Source organism: Arachis stenosperma, chromosome 3 (genome assembly GCF_014773155.1).
Source record: "Arachis stenosperma cultivar V10309 chromosome 3, arast.V10309.gnm1.PFL2, whole genome shotgun sequence".
Taxonomy (NCBI): Eukaryota; Viridiplantae; Streptophyta; class Magnoliopsida; order Fabales; family Fabaceae; genus Arachis; species Arachis stenosperma.
The window spans coordinates 165,000,439-165,028,417 of NC_080379.1; the positions used below are offsets into that span (position 1 = coordinate 165,000,439).

At 32.8% G+C, this 27,979-nt stretch overlaps 2 protein-coding genes and 1 pseudogene across 8 annotated transcripts; 1 reads left to right on the forward strand and 2 right to left on the reverse strand.

The window, feature by feature from the left end:
* Nucleotides 1–1,999: 1,999 nt before the first annotated feature.
* LOC130967209 (alpha-1,3-arabinosyltransferase XAT3-like) lies at nt 2,000–3,420 on the reverse strand (annotated as a pseudogene).
* A 3,325-nt stretch (nt 3,421–6,745) lies between these two features.
* On the reverse strand, nt 6,746–8,874 carry LOC130969337 (alpha-1,3-arabinosyltransferase XAT3-like). Its single transcript, XM_057895011.1, has 3 exons — nt 8,459–8,874; nt 8,280–8,360; nt 6,746–8,163 (listed from the first exon to the last, which is right to left on the reverse strand). Exons 1-3 carry the CDS (start codon nt 8,598–8,600, stop codon nt 6,971–6,973), a joined length of 1,416 nt encoding a protein of 471 aa, XP_057750994.1. The 5' UTR covers nt 8,601–8,874; the 3' UTR covers nt 6,746–6,970.
* A 3,688-nt stretch (nt 8,875–12,562) lies between these two features.
* LOC130969904 (protein DETOXIFICATION 16-like) lies at nt 12,563–26,158 on the forward strand. 7 transcript variants are annotated; one of them, XM_057895818.1, is made up of 16 exons: nt 12,563–12,834; nt 13,221–13,368; nt 13,640–13,726; nt 13,816–13,916; nt 14,232–14,337; nt 14,801–14,877; nt 15,268–15,338; nt 15,697–15,764; nt 17,582–17,690; nt 23,543–23,907; nt 24,147–24,691; nt 24,786–24,872; nt 24,978–25,034; nt 25,143–25,500; nt 25,576–25,662; nt 25,766–26,158. In XM_057895818.1, the coding sequence occupies exons 10-16, from the start codon at nt 23,578–23,580 to the stop codon at nt 25,817–25,819; spliced, it is 1,518 nt and encodes a 505-aa protein (XP_057751801.1). In that variant the 5' UTR covers nt 12,563–12,834; nt 13,221–13,368; nt 13,640–13,726; nt 13,816–13,916; nt 14,232–14,337; nt 14,801–14,877; nt 15,268–15,338; nt 15,697–15,764; nt 17,582–17,690; nt 23,543–23,577; the 3' UTR covers nt 25,820–26,158. The 7 variants fall into 7 exon arrangements, with proteins under 7 accessions (XP_057751801.1, XP_057751802.1, XP_057751798.1 ...); XM_057895819.1 differs by having other exon boundaries at nt 13,640–13,719; XM_057895815.1 differs by having other exon boundaries at nt 13,640–13,916.
* Nucleotides 26,159–27,979: the final 1,821 nt, after the last annotated feature.

Genomic DNA, 27,979 nt, shown 5'->3' on the forward strand with positions numbered 1-27,979 from the left:
TTTTCAAATAATTTAAATTAACGATTTAATTTAATTTAATTTAATCCAATAAAATAAATATACTTGTAATCTATGGTTAATTATGAGTACCCTAATTAATTTTTAAAAATTTTTAAAATTATTATTAAAAAAGACGGTGCTAAACTTCCTATAGCATAGCCATCAACAAGATAAAGATTAATAGATCTCTATCCTGGATAGATCATTTTTACATGGTTTTTTACCGAGGAAGAACATGTTCATTTTCAAGGCACTGGTTTCGTCTTTCCAGTCACAATTTCAACGGTAAGTGTATGGAGCTACTAATAGTGAGGGAACTAGAATCTAATTATAAATCTGAGCCTTGTGCCCTTTTTTAAGATCTGGGAGTCCTTGTTCTTGTAAGGGGTGATTCCATCCAGAATCCACCGAGTTTCAAAGCAAAACGGAAAACAGCTCTAGATTGGGAGGCTGAGCAGCTGCCGTTCAGACTAAGGACACTAATCTATGCTGATCATGCATTCTTCCAATTCATTGTTTTTGATGTGGAAGTTGGAAGGCATATCTGTCCACTATTCTTTAAAGTATATTGTAGCTGCTTAGGAAACAGGTTTACATTAATCAAGTTAGCCGATCGTCCATTTGAATGAAATGTAGTATATATACTACGGGACTTGGTACACCTACAAACAATTTTTTACTTATAATTCCTTTCGTCTTTATATTGAAATATGAAGTAGTGAACTGAGAAATGTAAAGGGAAAATGCAATTCTTATACCATATTATTAATATAATGAGGTGGCATTGCTGTTTACTTTTGGATGAAGAACAAATGAAGAAAAAGATAATCTCAGAGAGTATTATTATACGTTAGTTATTTTTAAACCATTCCGTAAATAAAGAAAAATAGATTAATAGGCAATTAGTCTATAGTTGCTTAAACCAAAGCTTAGTATAATCGCAGAACTTACATGTCGTTCTCCAATGTAACAGACTAACATTACGTTGAACTAATATGAATTTTTAATCGTATATTATATTGTATGAGCATTAATGTTAAAATAATTACGTCATTATGTCCATATTTTAGTTCAAAACTAGTGTTGCTATCCTTGTGGTGCACAAAATGAATGTGTAAATAATTTACTATTCAAGAATAAAATATAAAATTTAAGAAGTATAAATGAAGTAATGCTTACTTTGGTCATTAAAGGAGTCTATGACTTTTGAAAATAAAAAATTGGCTCCTGAATTTATAAATTATGAATCTCCTTCATCCTTGATTCAACTGTCGCTAACATAGACATGTAGCGTTAAAATGTTTGTGTGATAGTTTCAACAATAAAGTGATATGACTAAAATTTCAGCATGATCAAATATGTATTCTAAATTGATTAATTAAACCCATTTTAGTTAATTGATTTTATACTGGTATTTGACAGAAAGACTAACATAAATTCAATTAATTAATTTGGTACAACTATTTAATTGTATTGAAGTTTAAATTATGTCACTTTACTGTTACAGATGACAGTTGAATTAGAGATGTAAGAGATTCACAATTTCACAAATTCAGTGACTAACTCAATCATATTTTAAAGTTGAAACTATTTAATAGGAGTTGGGAATTTCAAAGACCAAATTTATATTTTAAGTTCGACTATAGGCTATATTTTAGGCGATCAAAAGTCCAAAAGCTAACAATAAAGGAGACAATGAAGACAAGTGGAATAAGAACAAGCATCCATAGAAGGGTCAAAGACTCCTTCCAAGCAATACACAACATGGTGGCTCTCGAGATCGATAAATACATAATGGACGAACCAACTAAAACCATGCAATTGGTTCAGTTAAATAACTCTACACTTATTATCATTTGCCGTTATTATACATCATAAAGATACAAAAAGTTCCCACAGTAAACATCTGAACCAACTTCAATTTAATTTCACAAGGCACATGGTAAATCGTTTGTTATTCCAAGATGTAATCTGGACTCCACTGAGCATTGTTTCTCCCTCAAGTACAAATATTTTGTGCCACGTGATGACTTCTTTGTTCATCATTTATTCTGTACACTACTTGAAAAACAATGGATAAATATAACAAAAAAAGACTCATCCACTGCAATAGTTCAAGGGCTTTCTGCAATTTAGGCCTAAACCTATTGAGATCTAGCATCACATTCTGTTGTTTCAAATACACAGACTTGAATCTTTCCCATCCACGTTTCCCAATGGATGGGGGGTGCTTCATGATCATGTGATCTCGTGGATATTGCTGAATAAGAGTGCTTTCTTCCACACTTATCTTGTAATCCAAGTACTTTAGTCCCATATCCTTTGAGGGCAATTCAAAGTCATATTTGGCAAGCCATTCAAAACCACCATGAGAAACTACTTGTATCAAAACTGCATTCTCAGGAAGGAAAACAATGTTAGTGAGGCCAGCTCCATGAACTCCCAATATCACATCACAAGAATTCACCACATTTGCAAAGCTTGACATGCTTCCACCAGCTTCCATTACGATCGCCTCGAATCCCATGCTTCTAGCCATCTTTGCTATTTCAGCTGTGTTAGTGAATGATCTTGTTCTTCTTCTTGAAAGAATCAAAAGCCTTGGCTGCTGCTTCTTATTCTTATTATTCTCATCTTCACCCTCCTCTCTCAATTTGATTGCATCAACTCTCTTCAGTGAATAAGAGTCTCTCAGAAGACTCCTAAAGTCTTTCATGGAATAAGAGTACTTTTGAGGGTCAATGCTTAGTTCTTTCGGATACCTTTTGAGACCAACATTCACACCTGGGAAGCAGTGAAATTGGTTATCTTTGCCAATGTTCAAGACCTCATAATTGGACAGCTTACTGAGAATTGCTTGGAGCTTAGAAATCCACCAAGGACGCATTTCGGACACGACAAATTTAACTTGTCCATTGAATTGTCTAGAAGTCAGAAACAGTGGGATGATGATGTCTATGAATTCATGGAAGTGGTTGCCAATATAGCCTGAAGTAGAGAATATCACAGCTGGAATGTAGTGATGTTGTGTGCACTGTGGGAATTTCATGCCATCTTTCACTGCCTTTATTGACCATTCTCTTACACGCCTCGTTGCTTCTGCATCGTCCTTTCGTGCATAAGGCTTTATGGTCCATGAGGAGTTTTATGGCAAGATTGTTGTTTCAGGTCTCACAATGTAAACAGAGGAGGATTTTCTACGGTTCAATAGCAAGAATGATTAGCAGAGTAACCCGGACCGATTTAGGGTTCGGTTTACCAATTTTTCGATCGGACCGGATAGACCGATCCAGGTTTGATAACCATGCGGTAAAGTTGCTTCCCACCTTCCCTTTATTCATGTGTGTAACATGATATACCGGCCACTCACACTCCCCAGTCACCACTCACCACTGCTTCTTCTACCATCTCTTCATTCATGTGTGTAACATGCATGATATACCGGCCACTCACACTCACCACTCACCACCGCTTCTTCTACCATCTCTTCTTTCTTTTTATTTTCTCTCTTCAACAACAAAACCCAAAACGAAAAGATATTCTTTTTTTTTTCTGTTTGTTGGCGGAGCTTGAATGAAATTTTTGGAGGGCCAAAAAATTTAAACAAAAAAATTATACAATAATATTTATATTAAAATAAAATTTATAAATATAATTATTTTTAAAATTTGTTATTAATATGTAAAATTGCATGTAAATAAAGTTAACTAAAAAATTAAATTTAATTTTGATTAACAAAAATTTAGTTTAGGCTAATAAACTAAACTAATTTTAGATAATAAAATTAACTATTAACTAATTATAAAATTAATAAATTGATTTTAAAAATAAAATTTAATTTTAAAAAATAACTAAGTTTTGTATGAAAAAGTTAATTTTTCACATAAGAATTATTGTTTTAATCTAAAAATTATATATGTATTTTTTTAAAAAGCAGGTTTTTTTTTTAAATTATACAAAATTAATTATAATTTATAAGTTAATTTTTAACATTTTAAACAATTAATTTTATTTTTGATCATATCTAATTATCTATTTCTGAAAAATCTCAATATTATTTATTTTATTATTATTTTTATTACAATCAAATAAAATATATTGTAACAAAATAAAATTTTAACTTTTTAACAAATAAAATATTTAAATTTATTAATGTAAACAATACTAATACTTCAATAACATTTAAGTAACAATGTTGATTTAAAAATAAAATAATAATTTTTTATTAACAATTGGTATTTCTGCTAACTATGTTACTATTGGTCTAAAATTAAAATAATACATGAAATAAAAATGTATAAGAAGATAAGAGATAGACTTTTTCATTTTAATTTCAACATACAAAAATAAATAAATGGTAAAAGATTTCAACACCCAAAAATAAGTAAATAGTAAAGGTGAATATTAAACACAAATAAATAAGATAAAAAAAAACATCAATTAAACTAAATGAACTAATTTATTTTTTTAGACAAAAACTACTAATTTTTTACAAAATCTTTGGGGTCATGGGCCAATTGTCTTCACTCTTCACAAAGCTCCGCCTGCCTCTGCAATTATGGGTAGTTTTGAAGCCACGAATGTTGTGGTGGCCAGAATCGACAAGCTTGACCTGAGAATGCCTTAAACATCGTTGGCCACATTCTCTTCAACCTTTAAGAACCTGACATTGTTCGCTTGGCTTCAACCCCCGACTATGTCTTTCATAACCTTGTTTTCTAAATCAAAACCCACTTGGGACTCTCTTCTTCTTCACCTGCTTCACCTTCTCACACCATTCTCAACAACCATTTACCACCAAGACACACCACTACTTTTCCTGCTACCACCCCAAACAACAACAGCAGCAACAACCCCTTTTCAGGCTTCAATGCTGGTAACAACCTACTTTCTGGGATGTCAAACAACCCATTAACCCAAAGTCAAAGTTTTTCAGTATCTTGTGACAGTATCTATGGTGGTCTGTGTCAAAATCTAAATTTTCACTTTCACCTAATGTGAGAGTGATGGTGCTGGTGACTCTTTTGTTGATGAGTAAGGAATGGGTGATTACCTTTCTTTTCTCAACAGTCACTGAATAAGAAGGAGGATGCTGTGGATCCAATTAGGCTTGATCTCAATTATAAAAATATATATTAATTATTAACGAAATACTAATGTTCTAAAACTTTCTATCCAATATACATTATACCTATCCTTCTACTTCTACCCTGTTTTTTTAACCCTAACTTGCATGATTTAACTGTTACATGATACATATTTTTTAACTTCTATCCTATATATAAATACAAACCTAACCTATTGTGTTGCAACGCAGAACTCTTCATAAATTCTATCATTTGAGACTGTCTTGTTCTTCCTTATAAATTTCTCATAAACTTCTCATCAATTTTTTTACTCCACAACTTGTGTAAAAACATATAAATTAGTCCATAGAGGGACAATACTAGAATAATAACCCCGTCAAAATAAGTTAGGGTCAGTGATTAAAGAAGTGAAAAAGCAAATATATTTCGCAGAACCTTTAATTATGGTGAATTTCCCTAAACCCTTAATTTCACCAATGAACTTATTTCAATAATGTTCGTTGGTCACATAAGGGTGTTGACTCTCTCCAGCGTTTCCATCGCCACTTCCTTTACTTCTGTCACTGGCATCGGTTTAGTTCCTTTTACATTCATCTCTTAACACTCTTTTCACGGTTTCATCAATAGAATTTTTCTCCTCTTCTTTTCGTTTATAATTTGAATTTGATGAAGAATTTGTTAAAAAATATTTCAACACCAATCAGAGCTGGTTACACCCTTCCATGGCATGGAAACTAGAAGCAATTACTTCATTGCCAACTGTACCTTTTGAATCAACTAACTTTGTGTTCAACTCCTTGTTGGTTTCATATAATGACAAATGGGAATTGCAAGTGCGTTGGATACCTTGTGTGGCCAATCATATGGAGCAGGACAGCATCACATGTTAGGCATACACGAGCCATGCTTGTTCTTACCATCCTTTGCGTACCCATCTCTATTGTTTGGGCAAACACAAAATCCATTTTGATTTTATTTGGCCAAGATCACAAAATCTCCACTGAAGCAGGAAGATATGTTCAGTCATTCCATACCTTTTTGCTTCTAGTGTTCTCACTAGATTTCTACAGACACAGAACATTGGAGTTCCAACGATGCTCATCTCTAGAGTAGCTACTGCACTGCATGCTGCTTTGTTTTGGGCGTTAGTGTTAAAACATGGCTTCCGGAGTACGAGCTACCTTATCAAATTGTATATTGTATTGGGTGAATGTGTTGATACTTGCGTTATACATAAAGTTTCTACTAGATGTTCATAAACTTGAACTGTATTTTCATTCGAGGCATTTCATAACATTCTTCTTTTTTGAAACTTGCTATTCTTTCTTCTGTGATGGTTTGATAAGTTTCTATTAACTGTTGCTTTCCTCACAGTTACACTCTTTGGTAAGTTTGAGACACCAAATTGGGTTGTATTTTAAGTTCGACTATACTTATATTTTAGGCCACCAAAAGCGAAAGGAGACAATGAGGACAAGTGGAATAAGAATATGCAGTAGGTTCATAGAAGGGACAAAGACTCCTTCCAAGCAATACGCACCATGGTGCCTCCAGAGAAAAATACATCATGGGATGAACCAAGCAAAAACATCCAATTAGTTCAGTTAAATAACTCTAAACTTATTATCATTTGCCGCTATTATACATCATTCCGACAGTAAACATCTGAACCAACTTCAATTTAATTTCACAAGGCACACGATAAATTGTTTGTTATTGCAAGATGTAATCTCGACTCCACTGAACATTGTTTTCCCTCAAGTACAAATGTTTTGTGCCACATGATGACTTCTTTGTTCATCATTTATTCTGTACACTACTTGAAAAACAATGGATAAATATAACAACAACAAAAAAGACTCATCCGTGAACAGGTACTTATATTACTGGTGCAATAGCTCAAGGGCTTTCTGCAATGTAGGCCTAAACCTATTGAGGTCTAGCATCACATTCTGTTGTTCCAAATACACAGACTTGAATCTTTCCCATCCAAGTTTCCCAATGGATGGGGGGTGCTTTATGATCATGTGATCTAGTGGATATTGCTGAATAAGAGTGCTTTCTTCTACACTTATCTTGTAATCCAAGTACTTTAGTCCCATATTCTTTGAGGGCAATTCAAAGTCATATTTGGCAAGCCATTCGAAACCACCATGAGGAACTACTTGTATCAAAACTGCATTCTCAGGAAGGAAAACAATGTTAGTGAGGCCAGCTCCATGAACTCCCAACAGCACATCACAAGAATTCACCACATTTGCAAAGTTTGACATGCTTCCACCAGCTTCCATTACAATCGCCTCGAATCCCATCCTTCTAGCCATATTTGCTATTTCAGCTGTGTTAGTGAATGATCTTGTTCTTCTTCTTGAAAGAATCAAAAGCCTTGGCTGCTGCTTCTTATTCTTATTATTCTCATCTTCACCCTCCTCTCTCAATTTGATTGCATTAACTCTCTTCAGTGAATAAGAGTCTCTCAGAAAACTCCTGAAGTCTTTGATGGAATAGGAGTACTTTTGAGGGTCAATGCTTAGTTCTTTCGGATACCTTTTGAGACCAACATTCACACCTGGGAAGCAGTGAACTTTGTCATCTTTGTCAATGTTCAAGACCTCATAATTGGACAGCTTACTGAGAATTGCTTGGTACTTAGAAATCCACCAAGGACGCATTTCGGACACGACAAATTTAACTTGTCCATTGAATTGTCTAGAAGTCAGAAACAGTGGGATGATGATGTCTGTGAATTCATGGAAGTGGTTGCCAATATAGCCTGAAGTAGAGAATATCACAGCTGGAATGCTGTGATGTTGTGTGCACTGTGGGAATTTCATGCCATCTTTCACTGCCTTTATTGACCATTCTCTTACACGCCTCATTGCTTCTGCATCGTCCTTTCGCGCATAAGGCCTTATGGTCCACGAGGAGTTTTCTGGCAAGATTGTTGTTTCAGGTGTCACAATGTAAACAGAGGAGGATTTTCCATGGACTCTGATATCTCCCTGTACTTGGCAAAAATTTGTCCTTTCTTCTGAAAAGCATCCTTGCTCCATTTTCTTTGTTTCTGTCTCTTCAACTGTAAATTGAAGAAGTTTCTGTCAAAATTATTGGCCTCGTCACCATTATTCAAGTTTTCAAAATCATTTGCCTCATCACAATCAAATTATAAATGGACCTGAATCAATGTCTTACCTCTGGCTATTTGTGGAAAGCTGTTAGTTTCATTCAGCATCAGCATTTTGGTGTCAATGCTGACATAGAGCTTCAGCTTCACTGTAGAGAAACAGAAACAAGAAGTAAGAACTAAGAAATGAACATGAGTAATCCACCATGCATGTATGTTTATTAAGAGCTAAGAGTTGAGGACTCACAATCATGAATAGAACCTATGTAAGGCTTAAAGACTGTGCAAAGACTCAAAACTATTATTAAGCATCCCACAAATGCTCCATATCCCAATTTTTTCTGCTCATAACGGCTAAAGCTTTTGGCAAATATTGAATTGTACATCATTTTGGAATTTGGATGGATATGATCAGATAATACCAATCAATCTTATGCAGCTCTGAGCACTGAGGAGACTAACTAAAATGCTGTCTCACATTAACAAATAGAAGCCATTTAAGCTTAGTGGATCACCATTCACAACTAGTATGTTGGCCTCCACATACTTTCTTGAACCAGGAGGATCCTCTATATACTAATATAGCATTCCCTAGGAATGAATATGATTATTTGGTTGACTGTTTAGACATGGAATCCCTTACAATCATTACTATTAGTTAGCTTGTATTCTTTATTTCTATTTCTTTTTTCATGTATCAACCAGCTTGAACTGCCTGCAGGGCCCACTTTGAAAAATATTAACCAACTACAGCTTCTTTAAAATTTTTTGATTTTTTCATATCATCAATTATTGCAATCACCCCGAGTTAGTACCACTACTAGCTAGCACTACACTTCCATAGTTGGTGTCACAAAGTTATTTTTACTTATAGAATCAACCTCTGCATGAAGAAAGGCACTTCAGTTAACGTAAGAAACAAAAAACCAAGGACACACACAAAATGATTAAAGTGTAGCATGGACGGATGGACCAATTTATAATTAGAATAGTATATTGAATATAACCTAATAGATGAACGTGGCATCATATATAAGAAGAGTTTACAAAAGTTAAATTAGATTGTCGGCAGGAATTGAATTGAAGCTGGTTTTAATTAATAAATTAACGTTAATTGTAGCAAGAGAATACATTCAAATGAAACAAGGCGTTTGGTAGCAGAGAGTAAGACATGTTAACAAGCTTAGTATTTTTCTAATTGTTTTTGTACAGTAAGGTGGGGTGCATGATGAAGCAGAAGTAGTAGGGGCTTTCCAATGGTACCATATGTTTGATTTCTTGTAGAGGAATGCGTGTGCCTCACAAAATAATTAATTAGTATTTTTTTATTTTCCAAGTTAGGTAGAATTGTTAATTTGGATTTGATTATCTCGGAGTGCAACCACCCTAGCCCTTAGCAGGTTGAGACACACGGAGGGATGCACGTATAGGAACTCAACATATTTAGAAGCAAGGTATCGAATAATCCAAACACAAAACACTCAACTAACAAATCATTGACCTTTATATTTTGTTACATCGCATGCCAATTTTGATCTTTATAGTTATAGATTATAAGTCAGCGTTAGGTAGTAAATTGTGGGAGTAGGAGCATACATAATATATATATAACTACAATGTGCCCTCACAGTGCGAATGTCCGATCAACAATGTTTCTGAGTTTTTTCGTTTTAATTCCACTCGTGGTTTTAAACGTAAATTGGTTCGAATTACTATGTTTTCTTTTAATCAATTTTTGTTAGGACAGGGATCGCCGGATGGAAAAAACATATTAGTTCTCCCTAAACCTAAATTTAAAGCTATTTCAAAGTCACTGCATCATCTCTTATATGATTGGTCTAATTGGTTGACTAAGTTATAAATAAAATAGTTATATAAAGTTCTATTTTTTAATAATAAATAATTTTTTATTAATATTTTTTTAATTATTTTTGTATTTTAATAATTTATTAATTATTTTGTATTATATTTTTAAGTATGTTTTTAAAAATATTAATAAATCAAATAATTATGATAAATAGAAAGAAGGACAATTTATAAATGGAAGATGAAGTTACTCAAATATAACATTTTAGAAAATCAGACGCAATTGTAACATTCTTAACTATATGTAAACCGTGACACTCTAACGCGGATTCAATTTACATGTAAACCGTTAGATCCTGTCGTGGTTTACGTTCAAAGTGTGCAAGCACATAAACCGCTACACCCTGTAGCGGTTTATGAAGAGGTACGCAGTGAGAGTATTCCGCGAGACTCTGTCGCGAATTATGAAGAATATGGATCACTATAAAAACCGCGTGAGGCTGTAGCAGATTTTATTTCATGAGGTTTGAAAGTGAGATAGAGAGAGAAAGTACAAAGGAGTTAGAGAGAAAAGATTAGGTTTAGGGTGAGTTTATTAGAGCCGTATCATTAAGCGGAACCATGAAAGATGAAAGGTGCTTGTACCGACTCAACAGCGTTACTCACGTAGCCGGAATCATCAATGAAGAGGTAAGTCTTTTTATTCTCTTTCTATTAGATAATATCCGTATATTTTTTTGTGACTATCCGTATATTTTATTTAATCTTAAGAAAGTTATTTATTAATTAGGAAAATAGAACCTTAGTTTGTTTTGGGTTTGAAAATTAAAATTTAAAATTTAAATTTAAATGTAGAGAATTTGAAGTTAGATATTTAAAAACTAAGATTGAAATTTGAAATGTAGGATTTATGGCTTGATGTTAGTTTTTGCAATAGTTATCAACTTTTGAAAATTTGGAGCTTAAATTTTTGGAGGTACAGGGCTTACTAATAGAAATTTAAGATTTACATTTTGACTAAATATTGTGAGGACTTAAATTAATCAGGTTTTCTTTATTTCTGTCACAATATGCAGTCAACTCGGTGTATTTATAGTGTTCGCAAGCAACAGAATATGCTGTTACATGATAGGATCATACCTTATTTGGAGATGGTTGAGTTGTACCACCTGGCTAGGCTGAACGCGCATTGATTCTGATTGGATGAGTCTCTGGTCAGCGCATTTATTGAGAGGTGGCGGCCTAAGATCCACACTTTCTATGCCCGTTCGAAGAGTGCACTATCACGCTCCAGGACGTGGCATATCAGCTGGGGCTGCCCGTGGATGGACAGCCTGTTTTTGGGTGCCTGACTGACTTCCACTTGCATATCGAGGGGTCAGGCCGGCGTGGGAGTAATTCCAGAAGTTATTCGGTGAGCTTCCACCACCGGATAAGGTGAAGCAGTCCACGGTCCACTTCACATGGTTCCATGAGAGGTTCAAGGTGTTATCGGCCAATGCTTCTGAGGAGACTGTGCGCATATATGCACGTGCATATATTACGATGCTTCTGTTGACACAGTTGTTCATGGACAAGAGTGGGAATCGAATCCACCTTTGGTGGTTGCCATTTGTGGCGAGACTGGACGATATTGCCATTCTCAGATTCCTGACAACCAGCTGCCGATCGACCTTAATGAGCGCGTAGGCAGCCCATACGACACTTGGTTTGGCATGAGGGGACGTCATCATTTGCATTTGAAGTGGGTCCACAGGATGCTCTACCCAGAAATCAGCGAGCGACCAGAGTTAGGCGTCTGACTCGATGTGGCACAGGCTTGCACCTACTTGGTCCATTTGGGGACGATCATCATGATGATGGTGACCAGCAGTAGCGACCTTTGTATTGCTTTCGACCGCTATATTTATATGACTTATGACTTATTTATTTTGTGTTAGTGTTAATACCTTATGACTATTATATTTGTATGACTTCATGCATTTTGCATCATGGGTTGTTACTATTATACTAGTATTCATGAATTTGTTCCAAAGTACCAGGTCCTTCATAACCCGCGACAGGGTCTCGCTGAATACCCTTACTGCGTAACTCTTCATAAACTACTACAGAGTGTAGCAGTCTATGTGCTTGCACGCTTTGAACGTAAACTGTGACAGGATCTAGCGGGTGTTACGGTTTACATATAATTAGGAATGATGCAATTGCATCTGGTTCTGAAATGTTGTATTTGCGTAACACTATCTTTCATTTATTTTTTATATGCAAATTGTCCTAGAAAAGAATATGTTATGACCAATAAAAATATTTTGTATTTTTTTAATTTATAAATGTTCAATAAAATTTAATATTTATTTTAATAATTGTATATAATAAAAAATAATTTAATAGCCCAATAGCAAAAGAAAATCTAAGTTTCTCATTTTTCAAGAATATTTTGAAATTAATTCCAAAATCTCTAACGCTAGATTATTGGTGTACTAGAAGCTTCTTAAACGTAAAGGGCCTTACATTCTCTACACAATACTGAGATCTATTGATCCATACATATTGGGCTTCCATTTTTTCTTCTTTTACGTCCTCGTCTCCTCACCCAGACACTCACCCTTGTCCCTTAAGATTACTAAAGGCGAGTTCTTTCATACAGAAAGATTGCATTCCGAAATCCGAATTTGCCGAAATGCTTCAGCACCCAATGGAATATGGACAAGTATTATCATGTCACATTAAATAGGACAGTTGAATGACTCATGGCTTATAAAGTATGTCGCACTAGAATTTGATGGGAAATTAAAGATTAGGTTGGACATATCTCAGGTATTTGTTGTTTCTGCAGAAATTTCATCTCTTCTTCAGCTCATAGTAATGAAAGAATAAAACAAATTATTCTAACAAATTCCAGTTTTGTAATGTTAGTTGGTTCTTGTTGCACATGGTTTACTGTTAGTTTGCTATAGTTTATTAGTTGAAAGTTGAAACACATTCTTAATTTACTCGACATAACATGTTAGCCGTTGAATTTCTTGTTCATTTCCAATCTAATTGTTACTGATACTTAACAAATTAGTATTTAAAAAGCTTTGAGTATTTTGACCCATGCATATGGATATTAAGTATTTTGAAGCACACATATGGATATTGTTATATGCTTGATTTTGTTACAATAAAATCGCCAGCTTCTTCTATTCGATTTGATTTTCCAGCAACGGAACCGCTTATACAAGGTAGGGATATTATGGCTGTACGCTCTGACTCAGGTTCGCAGGAGAAGAAATAAGGCAATGGATTGAATGAGTTACTGATTTGTATTGCCGAGAACATGCAGAACAACATAAAGATTATCTATTACAGGTTTGTTTCTATAGTAGATAGATTTAATATACTATCTTGAATACATTTATACAGCCAGGAGTATTATATTTGGGATGGACTACTAAGTAGCAAGAATGGTTTGCCTATTTTCTTTCTCTACCAGCTTATTTGGGATGGTGATTTTGGTATGGATTCCAATGTGTGGCTCTACTCGAGTGCTTGAAATGCATATATAAAGCACTCTTACGAAAAGGAAAAAGAGTGAAAAAGATAGTGTTATATGCCTTATTTAGTTTTTGTTGTTGTTAAGGAAACTTGCTGACAAGGTTGCAGCTGCTGACTATTATGTGAATCTGAAAAATAACTTGCAACATTTTTAGTGACAAATAGGTACTATGTAAGTCTTAAGAAGAAGGTGTATTAATGACTAGTCAAACCATCTTGTGGTTATTATTGACGGATGGAACATTAATATGGCATTTGCAGTTTGTGGGACTACACAAACATTGTCATGAATTATCCAATGAGGTAGATGGAAGTAAAAGTTTTGTCTGGCTTCAATACTTCGATGTTGTTATCACTGGCAGGTCATGTTCTTTTCCAAGGATCTGTATTTGTTTATGTTTGTTTGGCCACATCATTCTGGATATTGTGAATTTTTTTCCTATATTATCAAATTATAGAATTTTCATTTCCACAACATGCAAGCTTTGTTACGTCCCTGCATTATTTTGTGCATTGTACTTGCAATTTGTTTTCCTTTGATGAGATATCATGTATCACACATTTTACGAACTAGATAATTTAAAAGAAACATATAAGTTAAAACTTAAAAGATATTTTTATGAGAATATAACATGACTTTTTCCTTGTTAACCCAATCAACTCTTCAATTCATGCAGTGCAAAGCCAGGATTTTTTCATGAGAAAAATCACGCCAACCTATTTGGGGTTGTTCCTGAGACTGAAATGCTTCTCAATACAGATAATGGCTCTCCTATGTCTCAGGTTAGCAGTACAGCAGATTATATTATTGATTTCTTCAATGGTCTTGTGGGTTGATTTAAGAACTCTAGTAATTGTGGGTTGCTGTTATACCGAAATTTCTTGTGAAAATTTGAATGCTTTTACAATGTAAGTTCTGTATGTTGGGGATCACATTTACGGAGCTATACTACGCAGCAAAAGGTTCTTGGTATATCATATGATTCCAGATTCCTTCCAGCTATTATATTAAATATACTTTTGCATTCAGTTCTATTAACTAGTCTTTTATGGCATCTCTTCTAGCTATGATCAGAGGAATAGTACAGATACATAAAAATCTGAGACTAAAATTGATGAAATTTTTCAATAAATGAATCAACTCGCTGCTTGCTTATGTAGAATTCCTTCTTTAAAAATTTATTTGTATTCGCGGATTCTCGAAGTAACTTATATCTTATTGTGATGCTATGTGCTCAACGAGCAGGCTGGAGGACCATGCTTGTAATACCAAAGCTTGAGAAGGAGGTTCAACTTCTGTGGGAGTCAAGAGATACCCGCAAGGTACATTTAGATTTTATTATATATATATTTTTTAATTTTATTTTTGTTATTTTGAAAATTTTGAACAAATGGCCAGGATAAATTAGTCCATAAAGGTTTTGAGTTATGCTACACTGCTAGAATTTTAACAGAGGTCAAGTAAAGTCAATTGTTATCATTCAATAGAATAAAGTGGTAGGAATGCTACGCCTACCTAAGAATCAACAATCATATCAAATTTTTTGGTTTGGTATTATAGTTCTGGTTGTCTATCATTTTTAAGAATACTCTTTAATAGGTATTTGATGCTTTTAATAAGGCATACTTTTGAATTCTTATCCCCCTTGTTGATTGACAATTAACAAGCCAATACACATTCAGGAAGAATTTTACATATATAGTCTTGTACAGGAACTTCAATTCCTGAGGAGCTAGCGTGATCGCATTGAAGATGAGATACATCATTTGAAGTGGTCTCTCAAGTTAGTATAACACTAGACCTCTCATAAGTCCTTCTCATTTTCTGTCTGCGGTCTTAGAGTAGTGCATTATTTTTCAAATTCAAAAACTTAGTAATGTTTTTTTTTCTACTTCAGTTATAGGGAAAAGTTGAATTGTGACTATACCGAAAATTTTCCAAATATATGAAGAGATTATAAGCATAAAGGATTTTTCTATACACACCAAGTTCAATGTTAATAATTATACTTGATTCTTAAAAGTTGAACTATATGCTATGATTCCTTATGTTTTAATTAGATTTCATGTGAGGAGAGAAGAATAGTAGTTGATTTTGATTTTATTTTTTCCCTTTTGTTTTACCATTTTATTTTGCAATAGAGCCTATCTTGAGTGAAAATCTACTTCTTGGCTTTGATTCAAGATTCAAGTTCATGCTGCAACAGTGAGTGAGTAATGAACATTTTATTTTATGTCTTTTTTAAGTTAATATTTTAAAATGTGGAGTATTTTTGTTTAGTTTGATATATTTATTTTCACGTACTTTAGTACTTTAAGTAAGTGCTTTGTTGACTTCACAACCTCTTTAAATAGAATAGTTTTGTATTGTTCAATATTTTTTTAGTAAATAATTTACAAATAAGTGTTTTTTAGTTAATATTTTAGAATTATCTACGAGTTTAATATTTTTTATTTAGTGTTTTTTTATGTTAATATCTCAAGTTTAATATGATGTAAAGAAAATAGGATATAGTAAAGAAAAAATGATATAAACTATTGTAGTTGGTTAGTTTTTTTTAAGCTTGTGTATGAAATTGCGGCGGTTCAGAACCGTCGTATTTTTTTTAAAAAGCACATAAATTTGTGACAGTTGTGTAACTCGCAATTATTTTTTAAAAATCTGCTTACTAAAAGCAAAATCATCAACCTGATTAGCAGCGGTTGTGCTAGCGGTTCGTAAAAACCGCCGCAAAATCAAATGGCCATGCCCTAAACTGCAATGAAGCTACATGAATGTCGTTTTGCGGCGGTTTAATTCCCCAAAAAACCACCACTATTTACCGGTTCTCTTGTGGTGTATCTACTACAATTAAGTAGGGTGTGAGCCTAAAATACTCAATTTTTACACTGGTCACATTTTAGTGATTTAGTAATTAAGATGTAAAATTCGAATAAGTAATTTTTTTTACACCCTTCAATGATTAATAGGGTAAATGTAACAAAGCATTAAATTGTTATACCCTATAATAATTTATTATGAGTCGAGTTTGATCTTAGTTTATATCTATCTAATTTGACTTATTTACCGGCCTACTTATATTATATACCAAAAATAAATATACAATAACAATATATGCTTAATATATTATAGTTAAAATTTTATTATCTCCTCATCATATTATTTTAGTTAATTATTACATGCTACTTGAGAAACTTAATTAAGATTTAAATCTAATTATAAAATTGTTAAACTATTATTATTTATTTTTTATTAACAACAGAATAAATATAAAAAAACCTATTAAGTAATTACTTTAGAGTGAAAAACACCAATATATGAGTATTTAATAATTAATTATCATTAAATATATCATGTAATCTTGTAGAGAGTAAAAATATAAAATACTTAGTATATATTATGTTCAAAAGTGAATATTAATTTTAGTGAATAAAAACATGTTTTCTATAAGGCAACAAATACTATATATGGATCAAAATAAATTTTATATTTGTTTAATAGTGCAAATTTGCATATTAGTTAAATGAAATTTTATGCTCTTCGATTCTTCTCTTCCTTTTATGCTCTGTGTGCTGATTTTTGAATGTGAAATTGTGAATTGATTAATGAAAATAAAATAATTGATTTTGTGCTGCTGCTCTTTTTTAATTCCTGAAATTTTTGTTGATATTTTCTTGCTGCTGCTGAAAATGGAAATCAAATCATTATTGAAATTTTTGTTTAGCTTTATTGATTTCAGGTTTAGTGTGATTAGGGATTACTTGTTGCTGTCTTGTAATGTTTGTCGCTGAATGCTAGAAATGGAAATAAAATCAAATGCTGTTTGTTACTGAATGATAATTTTTGTTGCTGAATGCTGTTGGTAGTATTAATTTTGTGCTGCTATTAATTTTCTGGCTGTGTTGCTGTTGCTGTGGGTTCTAGTGTGCTGTTGTGTGTTTTGTGGCTCTGTGTTGATCATCTTTCTCAATTCTTAATGTTCACTCTTCACTCACAACTTTCTCAATTGTCAATGTTCTTTATCAGAACTGAGAAGGAAAATGGCCATCTGAACCAGCAAAAGATTTCCGCAGCGTCATCGTGTGCTTACACTCGCAGGAACAAGAAAACTAACTTTTTTCTTTTCTGCCCTCTGGTACCTCTTCATCTTTCCTCCTATTTCTGCACTTAGTTCATTGTATAGTAAGTCAACTCTTTGGATTACTGCATAATTGAATTGGAGATTCAAGAGACAGTTGATTTCTTAATATTGAAAATTCACCCTTAGTTTTGATCTAATTGTTTTGTTTAGTAGGAACTAATAGAATCTCTTCATGGCTTTATCATTGTTGTTTTCCAAGTTATACCAGTTTCTTGTAAGAGAATTAAAGCTAGCTAGTCTTGCCTTCCGTTTTGCACAAATAGGAATATGTAAATAGGCCATTTTATCAAAACTATAGTTACAATTAGGAAGTTTAATTTAATAATATATGATGCAGATACGTCTATGGAGGGAGAATAAGAGAATAATACCTGTGTCTCTGTTAAGTCTCACAACCGGGCAAAATAAGTTAAGTTTAGTGATTAAAAAAAAAAGAAGTGAGAAAGCAAATGTGTCTGGCAGGACCTTCAATTACGGTGAATCTTCTTAATTTCGTCATTGAACTTATCTCCACAATGTTTGCGGCCATGTCAGTGTATTGGCTCTCTCCGGCATTTCCATGACAGCTTCCTTTTCTTCTGTCACTAGCATTGGTTTAGTGGTCAGTTCTCTTTACATTTATCTCTTAACAATCTTTTTACGGTTTCACTAATCGGATTTTTCTCCTCTTCTTTTCTTTTCGTTTATAATTTGAATTTGTTAAAGAATATTAAATAAATATAATCCGAGAAGCATCCGATCAATATCAATCAGACTCGGTTACACCCCTCCATGCCTTGGAAAGCGATTACTAATTCATTGCCAACTGTTTCTATTGAATGGACTAACCTTATGTTCGACTCCTTATTGCTTTTATATAATAACAGATGGGAATGGCAAGTGCCTTGGACACCTTTTGTAGCCAGTCATATGGAGCAGGACAGCGTCACATGTTAGGCATACAAGCTCAAAGAGCCATGCTTGTTCTTATCATTTTATGCTTTGAGCTTGTATGCCTAACATGTGACGCTGTAGCATAAAATGATAAGAACAAGCATGGCTCTTTGAGCTTGTATGCCTAACATGTGACGCTGTCCTGCTCCATATGACTGGCTACAAAAGGTGTCCAAGGCACTTGCCATTCCCATCTGTTATATATGAAAGCAAGTTGAACACAAGGTTAGTCCATTCAATAGAAATAGTTGGCAATGAATTAGTAATCGCTTCTAGTTTCTAAACCATAGAGAAATTATATTTATTTGATATTCTTTAACAAATTCAAATTATAAATCAAAAGAAGAAGAGAAAAATCCAATTGGAAAAACTGTAAAAAGGGTGTTAAGAGATGAAAAGGGAACTGACCATTAAGCCAGTCACAAAAGAAAAAGAAGTGGCCATGAAAACCTGGAAAGTTAATTCGCTGACATGGCCACAAACATTATAGAGATAAGTTCAATTGCGACATTGAGAATAGCCACTACTATCAAAGGTCCTGCCGGACATATCTGCTTCTCTTTTATCATTGTCATCAGCTTTAACGAGTTCGAATATACATGCATTGTTCTTGGCCATAGATGAGAAGCTTATAAAGAGGATTATGTTATGGCTGGCATATCATGCATGTTGCATGATAAAGGATTAAGGGAAGATGGGAGGCAACTTCCACGTTCCAAATACTAACGGAGTTAGTTAAGCTGTGTAAAGTATATTGGAGAGTAAAATTTGTCCTATTATGAAACTAGAAATGCATGTAGTTATCATGGGGGGTGTGGTTCTTGGATTCTAATATTGTTATATATATATTTTTTGTTAAAATATGTTGCTTGCTGATTAAAATATTTTAAAATTTCATTTAACTAGTATGCAAATTTGCACTATTAAACAAATATAAAATTTATTTTGATCCATATATAGTATTTGTTGCCTTATAGAAAACAGTTTGTATTCACTAAAATTATTATATTCACTTTTGAATATAATATATATTAAGTATTTTATATTTTTACCCTCTACAAAATTACATGATATATTCAATAAATAATTAATTATTAAATACCCATAATTGGTGTTTTTCATTCTAAAGTAATTACTTTATAATTTTTATATTTGTTCTGTTGTTAATAAAAAATAAATAATAATAATAGTTTAATAATTTTATAATTAGATTTAAATCTTAATTAAGTTTTTCAAGTAGCATGTAATAATTAACTAAAATAATATGATCAGGAGATAATAAAATTTTAACTATAATATATTAAGCATATATTGTTATTGGAGTTAATAATCAAAATCATTCCTAAAAGATACTTCGATTTCTATTTTTGTCATCGAAAAGATAACCAACGTTAGTCCTTCTGTCATCTCCTGCGTTAAGGTAGCTAATATTCGTTGATATGGCCTGTTAACTATCAGCGTGGCACTCGTTTAGTGTACCTTCTTGCTGCTGATAAGATAAGTTTATTAGATCAATTCAAATTAGTCCTTAAGTCCATGAACTTTAATTCCAAATTCAATCATTGGTTGCCTTGGTGCTCTGGTCCCTCTTCTCTCACTTTCATCTCCCCTCTTCCTCTCACTTTCATTGCTGCTCTTGGAGTAATTAATTCAAATTATAGCTATATTGAATCCTCTCCTCAGGCCATTGAAGCAACTCAAAAGCTTCCGCAACATGGGCTTTAGTGAATCTCTCATCTGGACAGTTTGTTATGAAAGTTAAAGACAATATTACCGGAAGCCATCGAGAGGAAAGCTCCAGGATAAAACAGAAGAGAAATTGATCTTCTAATAAGGTGATTTTGACTCAAAGCTCTAGAAAGGAACCTGCTTTCCGTCTGTGCAAGGGGCGAAGAGACACCATAGCAGTATCGATTTTGGAAGCTCTAGCCTCAAGCATTTTCCACGCATTACTGAAAACAAATAGGAGTAGCATCATGGAGTCCATGAATTTGGAGATAAATCTGCATTGAGGGAATAGCTTGAGCAACAGAGACATGAAAGAATATCGATTCGGAGATGATGTAATGGGATGAAGCAGTAGCGTCGAGGAGGAAAAAGGAAGCACTACCACAACTGAGTGGATTGCCTGTGTGGTGGTGAAACGAGACAGGACCAGAAGCGGGAGCGATAGAATCTACGGCGAGGAGCGGCGTTGATAATAGACTTTGTTCTACGTTGGGTGATGGCTACGATGCAAACGAACGTCAATGCGCAGGCGGCAGCAAGGACAACCTGGGAACATAGAATCTTCTATGGATGTGGTTCGATTCCTTTGGATTTGGGATTAGGGTTCATGGACTTAGGGACCGATTTGAATTGATCTAATAAATTTAACTTATCAGCAACAATAGAGTATACTAAGCGAGTGACACGTTGGCAGTTAACAGGCCATGTCAGCGAGTGTTAGCCATCTCAGTGTAGAAGATGATGAAAGGACTAATATCCACATTGATTATCTTTCGGGGACAAAAATGGAGATCGAAGTACCTTTCAAGGACGATTTTGAATATTAACTCATTGTTATTGTATATTTATTTTTGATATATAATATAAGTAGGCCGGTAAATAAGTCAAGTTAGATAGATATAAACTAAGATTAAACTCGACTCATAATAAATTATTGTAGGATATAACAATTTAATACTTTGTTGCATTCATCCTACTAATCGTTGAAAGGTGTAAAAAAAATTACTTATTCAAATTTTACATCTTAATTACTAAATCACTAAAATGTGACCGGTGTAAAACTTGAGCATTTTAGGCTCACACCCTACTTAATTGTAGTAGATACACTACAAGTAGGATTGGAAGTGAGTCAAGCTAGCTCATAAGTCAGTTCGAGCTCGACTCGTTAATAGCTTGATAAGTTAAACTCGTGAGCTGAGCTTGAGCCTGAAATTAAGTTCATAAATTAAATGAGTCGAGTTTGAACTTGGATAAACTCACCTCATTGGCTCGTGAGCTGGCTCGATTATATATATAATATTAAAAATATAGATTAAATGCATATAAGATATTCGTATTAATAATTTAATATATATATATATATAAATATAAAATAGTAATATATAATTTTACATATATTAATATTTTTAATTATTTAAAATTTTATAGTAATTTTTTATATATAATTTTGATGTAGGATATAAAGAAAAAATTTATAATTGATAGATAGACAATATATAAAATTTATCTTTTTTAATATTTTTCTAATATATATAAATTATAATTTATTAATATAGAATTATAGATTATGTTTCTATTATTTGAGTCAGCTCATGAGCTCGAACCAACTTGTGAGCTTTCGTTGAGTCGAGTTTGAACTTACAATATAAGCTCGATTGTTAATGAGTCGAACCGTGAGCCAAACTTAATTTTCGTGAGCGGAACTTAAGCTTGGCTAGCTCGGCTCATTCCAATCCTAACTACAAGGGAACGGTTAAATAGTGGTAGTTTTGTGGGGAATTAAACCGCCACAAAACGACATACCAGTAGTTCCATTGCAGTTTAGGACGTAGCCATTTGATTTTACGACAGTTTTTACAAATCGCTAGCACAACCGCCGGTAATCAGGTTGATAATTTTGCAGCGGTTATAAGCGGACTTTTAAAAAATAATTGTGACTGTTATACAATCGCCGCAAATTTATGTGCGTTTTAAAAAAATGTGATGGTTTTAAACCGCCACAATTTCATACACGCATTTAAAAAAACTAACCAATTACAATAGTTTATACCATTTTTTTTATTTTAACCTATTTTTTTACATCATATTATTAAGCTTGGGATATTAACATAAAAACATACTAAATAAACAATATTAAATTCGTAATTTCAAAATATTAACTAAAAAACACTTATTTATAAATTATTTACTAAAAAAATATTGAACAATACAAAACTACTCTATCTAAGGAAGTTGCGAAATTAACAAAACACTAAAGTACATGATGAATATATCAAACTAAATAAAGATACTCCATATTTTAAAATATTAACTTAAAAAAAACATAAAATAAAATGTTTATTACTCATAATAAAGAATTGGCTGACACAACTATAAGATGAATATAAAAAAAAGTATTAATCACAATATGTTTGTCTTTAGTTATATTATTATCATTATCACTTAATATTACCAACAATTCACAATAATAAAATTTTGTGGCTTACAAAAGTCAATTCATTGTCATTTAAATTTAGACCCTTGGTAGTGGGTAGTACTTGCCATTATCTGGAATTTAAGGTGTTAAAAAATTTGAAATCATAAAATCATAAAAAAAAAATCATATACTGATATCAAGTACTAATAATTATTTATGTGAGATTTAGTAGAGTACAACGTGAAAGAAAGGAAATAAGAAAATAAACTATGTTTGAAATTAAAAAATAGAAATTAAGAGATGAAAATTGAATTAAATTTTTGTATTATATTTAATGTAAAATATATTAGATTAAATTATGTCTTAATATTATGTTTTTTTTTTATTATGTTTAGTTTAAGATAAATAAAAAAATTAAAATTTTATATTTATAAACTAAATTTTTTTATTTCATCAAATATAATAATCAATTTCAATTTCAAAAAACAAACACAACCTAAACTTGTGAGAAAAAATTGGGTCGCAAGTCTCAACTAACATGATGTGGAGTTTTATATTGAATTATACTTTTTCTATTGATATTAGTTATAAAAATAAGGACTTACCAGCAATGTGAATGAGAGAGGTTAGCAGGAGGGAAGCTGGGAATGCGGCAAAAGAAGTGTTCAGATACTGATACCAGAAACATAATTCAATATATACCCTCCTACTTCTACTCTCTTTTATATATAAATATATACTAACCTATTCTTTGTTGCAAGCTTCTCAGCTCGAAGACTCTATGTAAAAGAAAATAAATTAGACATGGAGAAAGAAGATGAGAATAATGTTTCTGTGGAGCCTCACGCTATTCAGATATCCGGGTCAAATGATGAACAAGTCAAACCTGATGATTATGATAATGATAATGACAATGATACAACAGCAGTACAAGTACCGCAAACCAAGACAAGTTTGGTGGTAAAAGAAGTGAAGAAGCAACTATGGCTGGCAGGGCCTTTGATATTAGTGTCTCTTCTCAATTTTGCAATCCAGCTTATATCTATAATGTTTGTGGGTCATCTCGGCGAGTTGGCTCTTTCCGGCGTTTCCATGGCCACATCCTTTTCTTCTGTCACTGGCATTGCCTTAATGGTGATCAGTTTGCTTTTCCTTTATCTCTTCGTACCCTTTTCACCAATAGGAATTTTCTCCTCTTCATTTCGTTTATTATTTCAATTTGTTAAAGAATAAAAATAATTCATTAGAACTTTTTGAGAATAATTTTTGTTTATCATTGCCAACTGTTTCTATTGAATCTGAACTGATGAACCTATTATGAACCTATTACTATGACCTTAGTTTGAATTCCTTGTTGATTTATATTATAACAGATGGGAATGGCAAGTGCCTTAGATACATTTTGTGGCCAATCATATGGAGCAGGGCAGCATCGCATGTTAGGCGTACACGCACAAAGAGCCATGCTTGTTCTTATGATCGTATGCGTACCCGTTTCTATTATTTGGGCAAACACAAAATCCATTTTGATTTTATTTGGCCAAGATCATGAAATCTCTGCAGAAGCGGGAAGATTTGCTCAGTTAATTATTCCATGTCTTTTCGCCTTTGGTCTTCTTCAGTGTCAGACTAGATTTTTACAGACACAGAACATTGTAATTCCGATGATGTTCAGTTCTGGGGCAACTACTGTACTACATGTTGTTTTGTGTTGGGTGTTGGTGTTCAAATCTGGATTAGGGAGCAGAGGAGCTGCCATATCAAATTGTGTAGCTTATTGGGTGAATGTATTGATACTCGCTCTCTATATCAAGTTTTCTCCTTCATGTTCACAAACTTGGACTGGCTTTTCAACGGAGGCATTCCATGGCATCCGTTCTTTCTTGAGACTTGCCATTCCTTCTGCTGTTATGGTTTGGTAAGTCTCCACTCAACTATTGCTTTCCTCAGCATTACAATGTTGGAGATCCTCAACTAATGTTTTTGTTTGGTTCCTCCTTGTTCTATAACAGCTTAGAACTGTGGTCATTTGAATTGATGGTTCTCCTGTCCGGTCGTCTTCCAAATCCAAAGTTGCAAACATCAGTGCTTTCTATTTGGTTAGTTTCAAATTTGATGTAGTTCACAATTCTTAAGCCACCAGCACTTTTTTGTTATTTTGGATATTATTATTTGCACCGATCTAATAATGTTGGCCAATTCAGTTTGAATACAGAATCAACTCTTTGGATGGTCCCTTTTGGATTAAGTGGAGCTATAAGGTAACTTGAGTACTACTGTGTGTTTATGAACATTTAAAATTCTTTGACAACAAAACGTTGAGATCAATTAAACTATTGCAATTGCATGATTGTTTGTTTATGTTGCAGCACTCGTGTATCTAATGAACTTGGAGCTGGTAATCCTTGGGCTGCACGCTTAGCAGTTCGTGTAGTGTTAGTAATGGCCATTATTGAGGGTACCCTGGTTGCAACCGTCATGATAAGTATACGCAATATTTGGGGCTACGTTTATAGTAACGACGTACAAGTGGTTCGACACGTGGCACTCATGCTGCCAATCCTCGCAGCATCCATTTTCTTGGACGGACTCCAGTGTGTTCTTTCAGGCATTGTTAGAGGATGCGGTTGGCAGAAAATTGGTGCCTTTATTAATTTAGGGTCTTATTATTTAGTTGGGGTTCCGTCCGCTATTGTGTTAGCTTTTGTTTTGCATACTGGAGCAAAGGTATTAAATACTAACATAAAGTCTATTGTTATTATTCTTAGAATGGCTTAATTATGTATGTAGGGCATTGTGTAGGGACTGTGGCTTGGAATCATAGTTGCCCTTATTCTTCAAGCACTTGGTCTGGTCATCATAACTGCACGTACTGATTGGGAGCGAGAGGTGTCAACCTCTTACATACTTTCTATTTTGTCTTTCTTCATATTTTATGACTTTATGTTTTGCGGTTTGTTACTCATATCATTTAATTTGTTTCTTTGTTCAGGCAGAGGAAGCTACTAAAAGAGTCAATGATTCAATAACACCAGACGTCTCTTGAACCTACCTCATGTCATATTCTAAATTAATGTATACACCAAGGATAGCTTACAACAGTGAAATGAAGTTTTACTATACTGATACTATGTGTTTTTTAGCAATTAAACATAAAGCAAATATAAGTGATGTCTCATTAGCATTTAAAGGTCTGTATGATTGTATTCCATTTTTGTTTTCATCATTGTTAAAATGTTCTACGATAGGAATTCTTAATTTTGTTAAACTTTTCATATTTATTCGATCGAAAATCTCAACATAATACAAAATTAAAGAACGATCCATAATGTGCTCTGTGTAATGTGTATTGTTGACCGAATCTTGTACTCGAAGTCTGATTATGTGCCCCAAAATAAATAACAAGCTTCCATGAATAACTTTATTCATGTAGCATATTACAGCTTGATATACATTATGTATCTAAACAGATTCACAAATACATCATGTATCTTAGCTTTGACCACCAAACACTACAGCTTGATATACATTATGTATCTAAATAATAGCCCCCGCCACATAGAAACGTGATGCCGGCCTAATCTGAATTGCCAGTAATAGTATAATCTTTTTAAACCATTAATTAAGTATTCATTGTCGAGTCATAATATATATAATAAATTAATAACTCAGCGCACTGATTAATTTTGAAAAAATAAAAAAATCAAACTGTTCCTGCATAATAATCTTGTCTTGTGTATATTTTGGTTTTTGAAAGAATTATACTTTTATTTTTGCTGTACGAAGATGAGATATATTTTGGTATTATGAAAAAACTTATGTGAATACTTTCAAAAGATAGTCACTGAAATAATCTAAAAAAATATTTATATTTTTATAGCATTAAAACGACCATTTTTGTCAGAAATATATTTTAAATTTGACCGAATTATAATAGTTGAATCACAAAGCATCATTGAAAACTTTAATGAATTGGTTATTTCTGAAAGCAACTGAAGATCAAACTTTCAGAAGCAAAAGTAATGTGTTGCAATATCAAATTCCAACCACTGTTTATATAGAAGATACTAATGCGCTAACAGTCTAATACAAAGACATCTTAACAAATTCCTTGTGAACCTTATTGGAATAAGCACTTCCTTCGGTTTTGGTCAAAGAGGAAGCTCAATTACTATGTTAATTTGTCATATATTATTTTGGTCTGAGCTCAAAATTAAATATGCTGTACACCAACCGCTTTAATTTTTATTCTCCTGGTGTACAGTATTAATGTATTATACAACGACCTTAATGTACAACTACGGTTTTATTTTGGAAGACCAATTAAATTTGTCATGTTGTATCAAATTTTAAACTAAATTAAAATCAAATATTATAGTGATAATTCTCACATTTAATTTTAAATCACTATATAATCTCATAAATATTAATGTGACATTACATAAAATCTAAAATAAAACTAAACTGAAATCAACCATTAGAGATGCTTTAGAAAACATCCCTTGGTCAAAGACGTTGAGAATTACTAACCAACTCTTCACAGGTGAAAACATAAAATTGTCATATTAATTTAAACTTTAATACGATGAAAATCAAACATAGGTTAAAGAATGCACACAAGTAGGCAGTAATTGAATGACACGTGCTTCAGTACCATAATATATGAAGTTTTGGGCTACACATGGGGATGTGTCTCAAGGAAAGCAAAAGATAAATAGCTAATAAAAATTAAAGAAGATAGCACCCAAAATGAGATATTACGATAGAGTGGATGTTCATGGTCTTCTAACTCCAATGTGGGAAATGATTTGTTGACTCATGCCTTGGCTATTTGTTGTTCTTGACCAATAAGACACTAGTATAGTAATACTAATATGTTTCCAGTGTCATTTTGCAAAGCGTGCTGTAAGATTTTACGGGTATCCTTATGGGGATATTTTATTTTAATAAATAAATTAATTATAATAATTATTGAAATAAATAATTTAAAAATATTTTTATTTCGTTAACTGTGTAAACGAGATAATTTTGTATGTATCTCGTTTACAATTTATATGTTGCTTACGATCAGTAAATTAGATACATATATTTTTAAAAAAAATTGAAAATAATAAAAAATATTAATATTATCAATAATTTAAATTTTTAACATGCAATTAGTACATAAAAAAGTTAATAAAAAAGATTAAAATGAATATGTTTAATC

Bases quoted from the DNA above. Each gene is read 5' to 3' on its own strand.
- LOC130969337 (XM_057895011.1), bottom strand. From the start codon at position 8,600: ATGATGTACAATTCAATATTTGCCAAAAGCTTTAGCCGTTATGAGCAG. The intron at 8,361-8,458 runs GTGAGTCCTCAA...GTTTCTCTACAG, and splicing joins CATAGGTTCTATTCATGATT to TGAAGCTGAAGCTCTATGTC. The intron at 8,164-8,279 runs GTAAGACATTGA...TTCAATTTACAG, and splicing joins CTTTCCACAAATAGCCAGAG to TTGAAGAGACAGAAACAAAG.
- LOC130969904 (XM_057895815.1), top strand. From the start codon at position 23,578: ATGGAGAAAGAAGATGAGAATAATGTTTCTGTGGAGCCTCACGCTATT. The intron at 24,692-24,785 runs GTAAGTCTCCAC...GTTCTATAACAG, and splicing joins CCTTCTGCTGTTATGGTTTG to CTTAGAACTGTGGTCATTTG. The intron at 25,501-25,575 runs GTATTAAATACT...GGCATTGTGTAG, and splicing joins TTTTGCATACTGGAGCAAAG to GGACTGTGGCTTGGAATCAT.